At 38.6% G+C, this 14,890-nt stretch overlaps 1 protein-coding gene across 8 annotated transcripts in view; it reads right to left on the minus strand.

Annotated features, from left to right (window-relative positions):
* Positions 1 to 14,890, minus strand: part of LOC104585918 (uncharacterized) — a 73,996-nt gene that overhangs the window by 23,705 nt on the left and 35,401 nt on the right. For all 8 annotated transcript variants that reach the window (XM_010242966.3, XM_010243000.3, XM_010242992.3 and 5 more), the window contains 2 exons: positions 13,693 to 13,790; positions 7,669 to 7,704 (listed from right to left, as the gene is read on the minus strand). In XM_010242966.3, the coding sequence (XP_010241268.1) occupies positions 7,669 to 7,704; positions 13,693 to 13,790 (134 nt within the window). The remainder of the gene's footprint in view (positions 1 to 7,668; positions 7,705 to 13,692; positions 13,791 to 14,890) is intronic.

Below are 14,890 nucleotides of genomic sequence, written 5' to 3' on the forward strand. Positions count from 1 at the left end.
CAATCACTTAGTGAGTAACCTACTTCTGTAAAATGTGACATACACACACATTCAGTTATTAATAGGTAGCTCATTATGCCAATTCTCATTCTCAAGCATAAGCAAATACAGTGAGATGCAATTGAGCCAAGTTAGCCCAAACTGAACCCGAAAAGATCAAGTTGGACTGGATCGGACTAAGTTTGACTTCGGGTTAGGGTTGAGGTCTTGTGCAACCTGACCCAACCCGAACCAATATGTCGTCATATTTGTATATATAAATATTATTAAATATGTATGCATGTAGGTATGTACACACATGTATGTGCACATGAATATGTGTGTGCGTAAATTTTGTTTCGTCACTCCATTCTGTCTTGTGCATATATCTCTTGGTCAAATGATCCTCAAGATATGCTGGATATTGGGAGAATTTCAACAGTTAGGGAGGCCTTGCAATATTTCATTATAAGCAAGTATATTTTCTTTTCTTTTCTTGTTTTTAGTTTTGCTTCTTAGGAAAATAAATATGTTATTGATTGTTGAAATCAGTTAGTTTCTCCTAGCTGTTTATTTATTTTTCTGTTCCTTAGTGCCGCAGGGGAGCTCTTGTAATTCCTGTAATTTTTATTATAAGTTGGGTCGCCCTAATATAAAAGCTAATAGCTAGCGCCGCCAGCCATAAGTTTTGAATCCAAATTTTCTTCTCTCTTCCTCCTCTTCCTTCCTCCTCTCTTCCTCTCCTTCTCTGATAAATCTGACCTGAAAACATGGTATCAGAGCAGGCCTTCTGAGATCAGAAAGAGTGTGATAAAGTTTCCTTTTTTTACTCTCCTTGCTGTGGATCAAATCTGATCAAGAAGCAGATCAGACTGATCTGAAGGGTGTTCTGCTAGTCTTCTTCTCTTCTTCCTTGGGCGTGTGCCAAGAAACACTTAAGGAAGGAGGATAAATCTATCTTCTGTGGATCGTGTGATCCTCTCTTGTACTCAGGTAAGTGGGTTTTTGGAGGTCTAGATGACATGAAACTGCTAGGTTTCTTTGAACTGTGGATTGTGTAGTCCTGAATTTTTTTTTTTTTACCCAGACAACTGGGCAGTGTAGGCCTAAATGACCTGTAACTGTAAGACAGTGGCCGGCTACCTTCCTTGGAAGCATTTCCAGTAGCTGTGTATCCAAGAAAAGTGATGAAAAGGGTACATACAAAGTCAGCCTAGCCCCAGTTTCGTTTCTGAACTGTCTTTCAGCAATGTACAGACAAACTGATCTGTGTGGTATTCCTAAAATTTATACTTGACTGAATCTGAACTGTAATTAAACAGTGACTGAACTGTAGCTGAACTGAATTAGGGTTTGAACTTTGACTGAACTGACTGAACTGACTGAACTGTAATTAAACAGTGGCTGAACTGAACCAATCTGAACGGAACTGTTAATGATTTGTGACTGAACTGTGACCTTTTTTGAACAGACCTGATCTGGGAACCTAAATCTTATAATATGTCTTCTGAGGATTCTATCCTGTCTAGTGGCCCCTCCAGTCAAGGTGGAGTGAGTGGGGTATTTGACATGAGTTTTCCCATGGCTGTGATACCTTTTGATGGTCTTAACTACCTAGAATGGTCAGGGGGAATCAAATTATACATAACAGTCAGGGGGAAGGTGGGCTATATTAATGGTAAAACTAAAGAACCAAAGTCTCAGGGGGTAGAGCAGGATAGGTGGGATTAGGAAAACAGCATGGTGATATCATGACTGTTACTGTCTATGTTGCCTCCAGTCAGGAAGACTTTCATGTGGGCTGAAACAGCTGTTGAGATTTGGGAGCAGGCAAAATCTACCTATTCAGAGCAACACCACTATGCCAAAATATACCAGTTGCAAGCTGCCCACTCTACATGTAAGCAGGGGGAGAGGACCCTCTCAGCCTACTATTCAAATTTGACCTCAATTTTGAAAGAACTATATCACTATCAAAACATTGATTGGAAGTGTGATGCTGATGCTAAGGCCTACAAATCTCTGGTTTCCCAACAACGGGTCTTTGCCTTCCTCTTGGGGTTGAACCCTGTATATGAGTCTCAGAGTTCAGATATTAGGAAGTAAAAATCTACCTTCAGTGCAAGAAGTGTATGCTCTAGTACAGTCCGAAGAGAGTAGGCAAAGTGTAATGAATAGCTTCGAGGGGGAGCAGATTGCCTTAGTAGCTAAAGGGGGTATAGATGTAGGAAGCAAAAATTCCTTTAAAAAGGGTGACTTCCAAAAGAGAGTGGAAAATAAGGATAAGTTATGGTGTACTCATTGCCAAAAGGCCAAACATACCCGAGATACTTGCTAGGACCTCCATGGAAAGCCAAAGTGCGCCCAAGAGTTGAGTAAGAAATCAGATCAGAATAAGAAGTTGGGACAGCATAGTCAAAAAAGGTTCAATACAGCAAACTTGGCCTCTCAGGAGCCTCAATCATCTACTGCTATTCACCAGGACCACCCATCCGTTGTTGATCTCCGGGAAGATATCATTAATTCTTTTTGTGACCACTTGGATCTGTATGGGAGAGCAATCCGCCAGATGGATTCTGCTCCTCCTGCCTCAACTTCTTTTGCATCTACCTCAGGTAATGGTAATCCTACCACAACCTTCCATGTGTCTTCCCATTACCTAATTCCCCTTGGATAATTTACTTTGGAACCTCAAACCATATGACGGGTAAGTAAAATTGCTTTCAGTCCTATCAACTTTTATCTGGTAGGGACAAAGTGAGATTAGCTTATGGTTATTTTTCCACCATAGCTGGCCAAGGAACCATAGCCCTTCCTTTTGGACTTACCCGTTCTAATGTATTACATGTTCCAAATTTACCTATAAACTTGTTTTCTGTCAATAGCATTACAAATTCATTAAACTGTTCAATGACCTTTTTCCCTTCTTCTTGTGTTCTACAAGATTTGGACTCAAGGAAGATGATTGGTAGAGATTGTATGGTGGATGGTCTCTATATGCTAGAGAACAAATCTAGTCTTGCGGTCTTTGAGTCTATAAGTCAGTCTAGTATGAGTCAAGTTTACTTATGGCATAGTCGTTTGGATCATTTATTTTTTGAGTCTCTAAAGGTCTTACTTCTGAATTTATTTAAATCAGTGTCATTGTCTAGGTTCAAATGTCAAACTTGTCAATTGAGCAAACATTGTAGAAATCTTTTTTTCAAGAAATAATAAATCTGATTTTCCTTTCTATATTGTTTATTCTGATGTTTGGGGCCCCGTTACTTTACCATTTGAGCTTGGCTATAACTATTTCATTACTTTTATTGATGACTATTCTAGATATACATGGGTGTACCCCATGCGATCCAGGGATGAAGTACCAAAGATTGTAAAAGATTACCAATACATGATATTCACCCAATTTCAGACAGAGATCCAAATTTTCCAGCCTAACAATGCCAAAGAATACTTCCACAGTGATCTCACAGAGTTCTTTGCTTCGTGCGGGTCTATCCATTGTAGTTCTTGTACAAAAACTCCTCAACAAAATGGTGTTGCAGAAAGAAAAAACCGCCATCTACTTGAAGTAGCTCGTGGGTTACTCATCCATATGAGTGTTCCAAAACGTTTTTGGTTGGATGTTGTGTTATGTGCTACCTATCTAATCAAAAGTATGCCATCTTGGGTGTTAGGGTACAAGGCCCCTCATCAGCTCCTATTCACTAAAACCCCCTTTTTTCTATTCCCATTCGTGTGTTGGTTGTCGTTGTTTTGTTCAAAACTTGTCTCCTATCCATGGTAAGCTTGACCCTCATGCGCTCCCTTGTGTCTTCTTGGGCTATCCTTCTTCTCAAAAGGGTTACCGTTGTTTTGATCCTGCTTTTCGGAAATACTATGTTTCTATGGATGTGTCTTTCTTTGAGAGTGATCATTTCTTTCTGATTTTTCCTCAGGGGGAGAATAGGGTGGAGGAGAAACAATTTCAAGTGCTACCTCCTCTACCTGATCCTCTGTTTCGTGTCTTTCTCCATCGTCGCAAGGGCCAGCTGGGATAAAAAGTTGTAGAGCAACTTGAAACTGTACCGCCAACATCACCAGATTCACTGGGAACAGATCCCATCCCACCAGGTACTATTATTCCTATTGACATTCCTGATCCTATTGTTATTGATTCTTCTTCAGCCAATGACCTTGACATCCCTATTGCACAAAGGAAGGGAGTTAGGTCCTGTACCACCAAACATCCTATCTCCCACTTTATCTCATATGAGAACATCTCATCCTCCTTTTATGCTTTTCTCTCTTCCATTGATAGTGTCCCTATCCCAAAAAATGTGGCAAAAGCTCTTTTAGTACCAGAATGGACAGATACAATGAAAGAAGAGATCGATGCATTGCATAAAAATGGTACATGGGAATTAGTGGACCTTCCTGTGGGAAAGGAACCGGTAGGGTGCAACACTGCAAGTGAGTTTTTGCAGTAAAGCACAAGGTTGATGGTACAGTAGAAAGGTACAAAGCTCGGTTGGTGGTGAAAGGGTTTACTCAGGTGTATGGAGTAGACTATGAAGAGACATTTGCTCCTGTTGCTAAGATGAATTCTTTCAGAGTTCCTTTTTCTCTTGTTGCTAACCTTGATTGGGATCTCCACCAGTTAGATATTAAAAATGCCTTCCTGAATGGTGATCTTGAAGAAGAGGTGTACATGATGCAACCTCCTAGTTTCTATGTTCAAGACCAAAAAGAGGTGTGTAGGTTAAAGAAGTCCTTGTATGGACTAAAACAATCACCGAGAGCTTGGTTTAGCAAGTTTCAGCTAGTTGTACAACAAATTGGTTATAAACAGTGTCTGACTGATCATACATTATTTGTGAAAAAAGGAAAGGGAAAAATTGCAGCCTTGATAGTGTATGTTGACAACATAGTGATCACAAGCGATTGGAAAGTGGAAATTCAGAGACTAAAGGAGTTCCTAGTCACTCAGTTTGAGGTGAAGGATCTAGGTTCCTTAAAGTATTTTCTTGAAATTGAAATGGCCCGTTCAAAAAGGGGGATCTTCATTTCTCAAAGAAAATACATCCTAGATTTATTACAAGATATAGGAAAACTTGGACTCAAGCCTGTTGACTTCCCTATTGATTCGAACCACAGATTGGGTGATTGTCAAGGTGAGACTATCAAGGATGTAAAACAATTCCAAAGACTTATTGGCAGACTATTATATTTGTCTATGACACAGTCGGACGTTGCTTATACTGTGGGTGTTCTTCGCCAATTCATACATGCTCCTAAGACTACACACTTAGAGGCAACCGATAGAATCCTCGGGTACCTAAAGAAGTTTCCAGGGGCTGGTTTACTTTTCCAGAAGAATGGCCACTTGAAGGTTGAGGTGTATACTGATGTTGACTGGGCCGAATCAGTTAATGACAGAAAGTCTACCGGTGGGTATTGTACCTTTGTGGGAGGAAACCTAGTCACGTGGAGAAGCAAGAAACAGAATGTTGTAGCGAGGTCTAGTGCTGAAGCTGAATATAGAGCAATGTCTCATGGAGTGGCTGAAGCTGTGGATAAAGAACTTGTTGAATGAGTTAGGATTTCCTGTTGATGGCCCCATATCCTCGTATTGTGATAACAAAATTGTTATAAATATTGCTGCCAACCCAGTACTTCATGATAGAACTAAATATATTGAGGTTGACAAGCATTTTATTAGGGAAAAACTTATAAATGGGGAATTGTGCACTCCATATGTCAATTCCACAGATCAACTTGCAGACATCTTTACCAAGGGGTTACATCATCCGCGGAACAATGATTTATGTGACAAGTTGGGCATGATTGATATCTACGTCCCAACTTGAGGGGGAGTTTTGAAATCAGTTAGTTTCTCCTAGCTGTTTATTTATTTTTCTATTCTTTAGTGTCGCAAGGGCACTCATGTAATTCCTCTTATTTTTATAAGTTGGGTCGCCCTAATATAAAAGCTAATAGCTGGCGCCGCCAGCCATAATTTTTTAATCCCAATTTTCTTCTCTCTTCCTCTCTCTCTTCTTCCTCTTCTCTGATCTCTCTGGCCTGAAAACATTGATCTTAAAAGAGATATTTTACACCTTCTATATAAAACTAGACAAACTTTCTTTTGCACAAAATCAAAGCTTTTCTATACTGTGCTTTGTGTTTCTTTTCTGATCCCCCCCCCCAAAGTTTTGTCAATACTCCAATATTTTATAAAGCCCCCCCCCCCAAAAAAAAAAAAGAAAAAAAAAACTATTCCCTTTGCTCCACCTGGTACTGACTACAACTGCATAGAAGTACGACTCCTATATCTAGGTACTAATTCCTGAATGCAGTCAGATCATTTACTACTGCTACTGTTCTACTTTCTCTCTCAACTGCCAATTTATCCCCTAGATCTCTTAATCCCCATTATCTCTTTCACTTACCCTTTGTTTCGGCTATTAAGCAACTATTGGCAACACCTTAATTCTTTCTATCCCCATAAAATCCTTCTAGACTTCTAACCAACCTTTCCTATTAAATATGCATTTTATGCTTTGTTTTAAACCATCTTTATTAACCTATAAAACCTGCTTTCCTTCATTTTGTTAAATTTTGCAAACTTTTGCAAGTTCTGTTTAGCCCCAACTACTTGTGAAAATTAAGCAGAGTATGACACCAAGCAAACTGAACTGTACAGGGCCTTATGGACAATTGCCAGCTTGACACAGATTATTTTTTGGAAAAGTAAATAAGAATTCCATTAAAAATAAAAGAATACAAAATGAAGGTGATAAGATATCACCTGAGAGAAGAAAAGACGAACTGTGACACAGCTTTCACAAAAATATCAGCAAACTACAAAACTCTAGCAGCATAGAGATCTAACACTCCAGGGCCAGATCCTCAGACAACTCCACAATTGATAACCTGTGACACAAGCAAACAGAGCCTAGCGGAAACAGGACTCTAATCTTCACCTTCAAACACCTCCTCCTGCGTATCATCATCTTCATCCTACATCCCTCCTCTTCCAGTTACACCTTTCTTCAAGCTTTCTTCCCTCTTCCTCCTCTCAAACTCTTCAAAGGCTTTCCTGGCAAACTTCCTCACCACCCCAGAAGAACCTAAAACTCCCACATGCATCCCCAACATCCCTGAATGTTTGAAAGCTCCAGGCATGTAAAGGCATACTGAAAATGTTTATCCAGACGAAGCTTGAAGGCCCCACATTTCTCAACACCCTGACAAGGGGGTTCCACCTCCCCAATTTTTTTAGAAAGAGCAGCCTACCCTAATTTTTTTTGTTTCCCCAGCCCCAATCTTTTTTGTTAAAACATATAGAACCATGCATCATATTGTTCCATCTCCCCATTTTTTTTTAAAAAGAGCAGCCCACCCTAATTTTTTATGTTTCCCCAGCCCCAATCTTTTTTGTTAAAACATATAGAACCATACATCATATTGTTCGCTAGTAACTTAGGGGTTTCCCCTCGTATATACAAAGACATTCTTGGTCTAACAAAAAGGATAAATAAAAATTTAAGTTCCCAATAAAAATGGATAAATAAAAGAGGATAACAATAAAAGACCCAACTAACAATGGTTAAAGCCATCTGACCTAGCAAGTAATCACATATATGTAGCATGATATTACAAATCTGATATGAATCCTTAACCTCATCATACTTATGAAACATTTACCTGATCATAGAATCAGATGATCCCGACAAGCAAAACCTGCAGCATGATGATGAAAAACCTGAGTACATCACATGATACAATTTCTTACCCTTTTCTGGGACTGGTACATTACATGATATAGTAACAAGAGAGAAACAGATCAAAAACAAAACTACAGTAGGCAGAACACAACTACAAAAAGACATTTTTCAATACATGTTATATTTTTAGGGTGATCCCAGCAATCTTGGGGCTTATGAGGGGTGGACTGGATAGAGTTCTAACATGTGATGGTTTAAGTAACACATAGTGACCAGTGTCAGACTCAAACTCAAGTTCTCATGCCTGTCAGCCCAAGTTTTAACCATTGAACCAAGTAACGGCGCTATGTATGTATCTATGCATGTATAAGTGTGTTTATCATTTGTCCCTTTTCTATTTCTTACCAGTAAGATTTTTTTCTTGATAACTGGTGAATATGTATTTTTTTACAAGTAAAAAAGAAAATTCATTAAAAAGAAAAAGAAAATACAACCTAGAGAAGTGTTGAGGAAACACCTCCAAACAAAGCTAAGGAACAACATTCTCCCAAACACTTTCCTTTCAAAACTTTTTCACCCAAATCCCATCACAACAACCCCTCAAATATCTTACAAAACCAACCACCCCAAAAGAAACATAAAAGCTAAAACCCAGAATCTGAAACATCCGCATAAGCACACAAACTAAGCCCAGGAACCAAATGCAGAACAACCACAGATGCACAAGCCTCACCCTTTCACCTGCAGCATACCAATAGAACACTTCATTCTTCATCAACAATGTCAAACTCCTCTCCTTATAACTAGTGAATATGTATTGCGTTAAAGCAAAAGGAGGAACAACGTGCAAACCAAAACTTAAGACAAAAGCAGTCCTGAGACAGCCATGCAAAAAAGAGAAGCAAAAAAGGGTGCAAAAAAAACAAAAAAAAAAATGACCATATGGCATTACATAACCCACAAAATGGAACATACAAGGAAATTTTTTGCAAGTAAATTGGCACAAATCTTAATATCCACCAGATAAGATGCTCAACTTAAAAGATGAAACATGAACCTCTCAGTTACATTAAGGTGATTAGGCCTTATCTCAGCCTCAAATTTGTTTTCTTCCATTGTCAGTATTAGCATCATATGGAGTCTCTTTTCAGCTTCAAACAGTTAGTCATTTGTTCATATCTTGCAAAATTTCTGATTTCATATGGAATCTCTTCACAGCATTGTTTGGGGTAAGAAACTTTCAGCCAAGGTTTCCTTCACAGATTTTCTCATCATGGCCAATGCTCAGAGACAGTAAGAAAGTAAGAAAGCAAGGTTAATTTGGAGCTGCATACCTTTTGCATTCTGCTGGAACATCTGGAAGGAAAGAACAGAAGAGTGTTTGAAGATAAAGCTAGGAATTTGGATAGGCTGGTGACAGCTGTTGGCAAATCTGTCTCAGAATGGGTATTGGAACTTCCAGAATTCAAACAAGTCAACAAAGAGGACCTTGGCAACAGGCTTTGGGAAGTTTTTGGGTTAAAATTTGTAATCTGGATGATTTATTTGGTATGTATTGGTGTTTTAGTGTTGCTTGCAGGTGTTGCCTTAACATCTGATTAGATTGTAATACTTTTTTTAATGAAATTTTTGCTTTTACTATCAAAAAAGTATTAGCATCACTTGCATATAAATTTTTAAGTTAAAAGAGGGTTTCTTGTGAAACAGAACAGAGGGCACAACAAGTGTCACGTTGTAGAGTGGATCATAGTGGTCAAGGCAATGCCTCAGTAGGTGCCTAGGCGACTAGGCGGTTTTCAAACTTCACCTCGCCCAAACGCCATGTAATTTTTTTAAAAGGTGCATGCCTAGGCGACTAGTGTGCGCTTAACTCCAAGGAGGCACCTAGATGCAAGACACATTATTTTTTTTTTTTTGAGAAAATTTAACCAGAATTTATTAAGACAAAAAGGGGGGGATCAAGAGGAGATATACAAAGCAGGGGGGAACCACTACAAGTTACAAAGGAGGAAGCTTGTCGCTATACAAATGTTCCAAATACACACCAAATTTAGCTAGGCCATCTGCAGTATGATTGTGATCCCTAGGAATCCAAACTAAGTTAATATTCAAACCATCCAAAGAATCCCAAGCTTCAGTCAGATAGTGATACAGTCTCCAAGGGCCCCCTTTTTTGTCTCTTAACCATTTTATCATATTTGCTGAATCACCTGCAATTATCAAATTCTGAATTCCCAAATTCTTTATTATCCTGATTCCGGTGAGAGCAGGCATCACTTCAGCCTTTGTGGAGTCGGCCCAACCGATTGGACCACTAAAAGTCCAGCAGATTTCACCCCTTTCGTCATTTACTGTGCCACCAATACCTGCAAGGCCCGGATTACCTAAGGCACAACCGTCAAAATTAAGGGTTATCACACCTTCACTGATGGATACGGGATGCCTCAAGGATGTTTGCTGGGGATGAGGCAGAAACAAAAAGGGGTGAATATCTCTGATAAGATCATTAACTGAAAGTCCTTTAAACATAGCTGAATTCACCGACCAAAGTATGCAAAAATAGGTAATATCTGAGATTAACACCTCCAAGGTTCTGCTTTTATTGTCGAAGATACGGTTGTTTCTTTCATCCCAAACACCCCACATCACTGCATGAGGCACTGATTGCCAAAAGACTTTACCCCTTTTGCTAAGCCCTGTTCCTTGCCATTGATTCAAGTTGTCCATAATGTGTTTTGGAAAAGCACAGCTGTACCCTGCCATATTCAAGAAGTGGGACCATATCCTTTGAGTGAAACTGCAATGAAGAAGAATGTGATCTGCAAATTCACCCTTGCTGAGACATAAAATACAAACATGAGGAGAAATGGAGCGTCTTCCCAAAAGTTTTTTCTGTAGGAGATCACAAGTATTAACTTTCTAGAGACAGGCTTCCCATACAAAGAAGCAAATTCTTGAGGGGATGTGGCTGCACCAGATTTTCTTGTAAGGAAAAGAGGAATGCTGATCTTCAGCAGTCAAAGCCCTGAACATAGACTTAGAAGAGAATTCGCCATTTGGGTAAAGGGTCCATATTCGGGTGTCAGAATGAGAGGGGGATATGTAGGCATCTTTGAGGGTTTGGATTAAGGCTATTAAGTCAGAAATCTCTGAGTCCCTTAGGGGTCTTCTGAGGTGGAGGTTTAAAGAATTCTCGGCGGTCTGGTTTGGGATGCATGAAGAAATAGGGGGTGAATCTACATGATTTTTTTTTTGTCTTTTCCTGCAAATAATTTTTATTGGTTTGTTTTTTTTTTATTATAATAAAACCTATCACACATTATCACTCTTTTTATTAGAAGAATACTAGCAAACCTTTTGTCATTTTTAGGGTTTATTTTCATGGCAGAACTGAAAATAAGAGGGAGAGCTGTCTGGTCAGATTTGTTTCACACACAATCCAACTCCAACCTGTTGCTGCAATGCTGCATAACCGAAAAGGAAATCTAAACAACTTCGAACAGTTTTCAGTCCCTACGTTTTTTCCAATAGAGGGTGAATCACCCTCTTCTTTTTTTTTGTCTTTTCCCTATGTTTTTTGCATGATTTTTTTTGGACTAATTCATTTACCTGCACTTTTTTCCTGGAACAGGGGTTCTGCCCCCTTTTCTTCTTCATTTCTCTGAGTTTTTTCATCATTTTTTCCTCTTCATTGGTGGTCTGAAACAGGGGCTCTGCCCCCTTCTTTTCATTTTCTTCTCTTATTTTAGTGTTTCCCCAGTTTTTCTTGGTCTAAAACAGCAGCGGAGCCCCTTGTTCTTTTTCTTTTTTTGGTCTAAAACAGGGGCTCCGCCCTCCTCTTTTCTCCTTAAGTTCATTTTCTTTTCTTGGCCAAATACAGGGGCTACACCCTCTTCAGTTCTTTTAAGTCCGAATTTCTATTTCTAATATTCTGTGTTGCATACTTTAAGTACAACTGCAAGAATCATAAGCAGAAAATTTAGTTTAGAGGTTTGTAGGTTAATGTATAAAACCAAGTAACTAGCTCATGAGGGGTAGAAACATGTAGGCTTCCTATTTTCTGATTTCATCGCCTAGGCGCTTGAGTGCCCCATGGTTGCCTAGCCTCGCCTTCACGCCTTGAAAACTACGAGTGAATAAAGTAAGCTTTAAGATTGCTACTTTTCACAACCAGAGCCATTCAAGAATGGTGATTGAAAGAATGAGAAGGGCAGAATGGACAGAAGAAAGGCTTCTGTTCTTATCAAAGATTAAAGGCACAATGGCACAATACCCATTGTGCCAAGCACCCTTTCAGTGAGCTAGGCAGCTAGCACCTGCTACCTACCCATAGTTGTCAAGACACCTAAGCAACAAAGTTCCCATGGATGATCACCATGCCCAAGTGTCTTTCTTTTTTATACAAGACGCTATATAATAATCTTATATTTTTTGTTTTCTGAGATTATAATCACAAAATAAACATTATTGCATTAAATTATTCATCTTGAGGGTTTATATACTAGTTTCTTTTTATTAATTTCTTATTTGTTAGGGATAAAACAACACACATGTTTGTCAAGCTATCTTTAACCCTTAAAACAGGAACTCAGCTCCTGTGTTTTCTGAATTTTCTTTTCTTTCTTCTTTTTCTTCTCATGAATATATTGATTTTCTATATTCTGATATGAAGTTTATAACTTATCATGAAGATTATTGACAATTACTGGGAAAAAGATGATAGCTGGTTGCTATGGAACCTGGGGAATTACCCTAGGATTTAGGGTTTTATTTAAAAATTAAAAAATAAAAATAAAAGAAACATTACAGAGGTGCCTAGACAATCAAAGAGTTCAGAGTTAGAAGAAATATGAGGTTTATGCCTTCAGGATCAACTTGAGGCAAGGCTCAAGGAAAAGGCCTCATGGATCAACCTTGAGGGCCATGCCTGAAAGTATAAGGAGCATTCCTCAAAGCTTGAGACTTCTTGTGAGGTGTTTCTACATATGTATAGTTTCTCACTGTATATAGATGGGCTTTGCCACCCTCTCATTTTAAAGAATTAATAATACCACACTTTGCCTTCTACACAAGATATTCACCGAAACAATTTTTAATTTTTTGTTATTATTTGAACCATAGACTTTCTTTTGGAAATTGCCTACCTTCTTGGGCTCTGATTAATCCCCTAAACCCTTTTCTATTCTAATTAAGATCTCCATCAATGGAGTAGAATACAAAAAGCAGAACAACATAAATGTTTTATTAAAAGAATAGAAGTCTTAATTCTTTGCTTTTGCATCCTCCATCTTCTTTCTTGTACAAAACTATCTCCATGTGACTGATTCCACAAATTTCCTAGGTTTAGCTTCATGTCCTCCACCATTCAAAATATCAAATTGAATTTTGACAGAAGCTCTCTTTAGGAACTCTAGAGTCTAGACCATCTGGAATCCACCTTGGGGGTTCACAGATCACAATGATTCTGTTATTTGGACCTATAGTGAGCCGATAAGGGATGTGGATGCCTCCAAGACCGAGGTTGTCCTCACAGGAACATTAATTTCTGAAGTCTCTTATTAACAAGCCTTGGTCAGGTTGCATGATAGGGTTGAAAGGAAGGCCAATTGTTTTCATTCATTTAAGAAAAAAAATAAGGAAAAAAGTAACTGATTATTAAGAAACATTAAGAAAAGATAACTACTAAGAAAACTATAATTAACAATTAGGAAGTGAAAATTCCCTTTCTGATCTGATAAGCAGGTTTTAGAATCTGCTAGTTATAGAGCTCTATTGTTACTAACATATGCCTTCAACCCTTCCACATTATCTTGGTTCATATCTCTATATGAAACCAAGTGTGTTTGCATTTTTCAAGTCAAATTTCAAATAATAAAAGCAGAACAAACAAGTATGAATAACATTTTTCAGGTTGCGGTGGAAATTACAGTCAATGGGAAAATGAATTTTGGCTAAAAATTTAAACAAATTGAACATGATAAATTGCACATCTAACTGAACCGACCTGCCAGTTGGATCCAGAAGCAGAGCCCTGATGTTATCAGTATGGCCTCTTAGCTTCATTGTCTTTGAACCAGTTCTTGGATCCCAAACACGCAAAACCTACATAGAAGATTATGGAAACCAGAAAATTGATTGCAGAGAGGAAAAAAATGAAACAAATAACTAGGATACCAAATACCAGCAATCAAATAATACAATTAACCCCCGGACCACATACTTAGACACCTCCTATAGTTTCACTTATTTACTAAAGTGTATCCTCTAGTGTGTGTTATTAAAACACCCCCACCCCCTATAGCTTGCAACTGCTTTATTTAATCAACCTTCTGTCAGCAACTGTCTGTATTTCTGTCTGGGAAAGGTTATTATTATAAACCTAATCTGCACTAGAATTTTGTTAGAATTAGAGTTGAAGAGATAATAGAAAGACTAGAAGAAGTAGAAGAAGAAGAGAGGAGAATAGAGAAGAAGAAGAATTCTGGTTCGAACTAGAGAGAATGATCACCTCTCTAGTCGGCCAGATTTAACTTATGTTTCTATTCATAAAAACAAAAGACTCCTTTGCCCCTACTTAAGTATGGAACACATCAACTAACAGAACATTACACATCTGCTTTAAAACATAACTATAAAGACTAAAAGACCCTTACACAGTCGACACTAACACTACCCCTCAAGCTGGTGAGCACGTATCATATAGTCCCAGCTTGTTACATATGTAGTCCACTCTCCCCTGACTCAATCCTTTGGTGAAATGCCCATTGATTTCCCATGTTAACATATGCAGTATCTATCACTCCACTCAGCACCTTCTCTTTCACAAAGTGACAGTCAACTTCTATATGCTTTGTTCTCTCATGAAACACCGGATTAGAAGAGATGTGGACTGCAGCTTGGTTGTCACAATAGAGCTTCATTGGAGTGTCAATCGAATATCCCATATCCTGTAGAAGATTTCTCAGCCACACTAATTCACAAGTGGTATGTGCCACAGCTCTATATTCTGCTTATGCACTGCTTCTTGCCACAACTGTCTGTTTCTTACTTTTCCATGTCACCAAATTACCCCCAAGGAAAGTACAATAACCCGTAGTGGATCTTCTGTCAGATATAGAGCCAGCCCAATCAGCATCAGTATATTCCTCTATTTCATGTTTTCCTCCACTCTTATATATCAAGCCACGACCAGGAGCTCCCTT

This window comes from Nelumbo nucifera, chromosome 4, assembly GCF_055504915.1.
Source record: "Nelumbo nucifera cultivar China Antique chromosome 4, China Antique-T2T, whole genome shotgun sequence".
Classification (NCBI taxonomy): domain Eukaryota; kingdom Viridiplantae; phylum Streptophyta; class Magnoliopsida; order Proteales; family Nelumbonaceae; genus Nelumbo; species Nelumbo nucifera.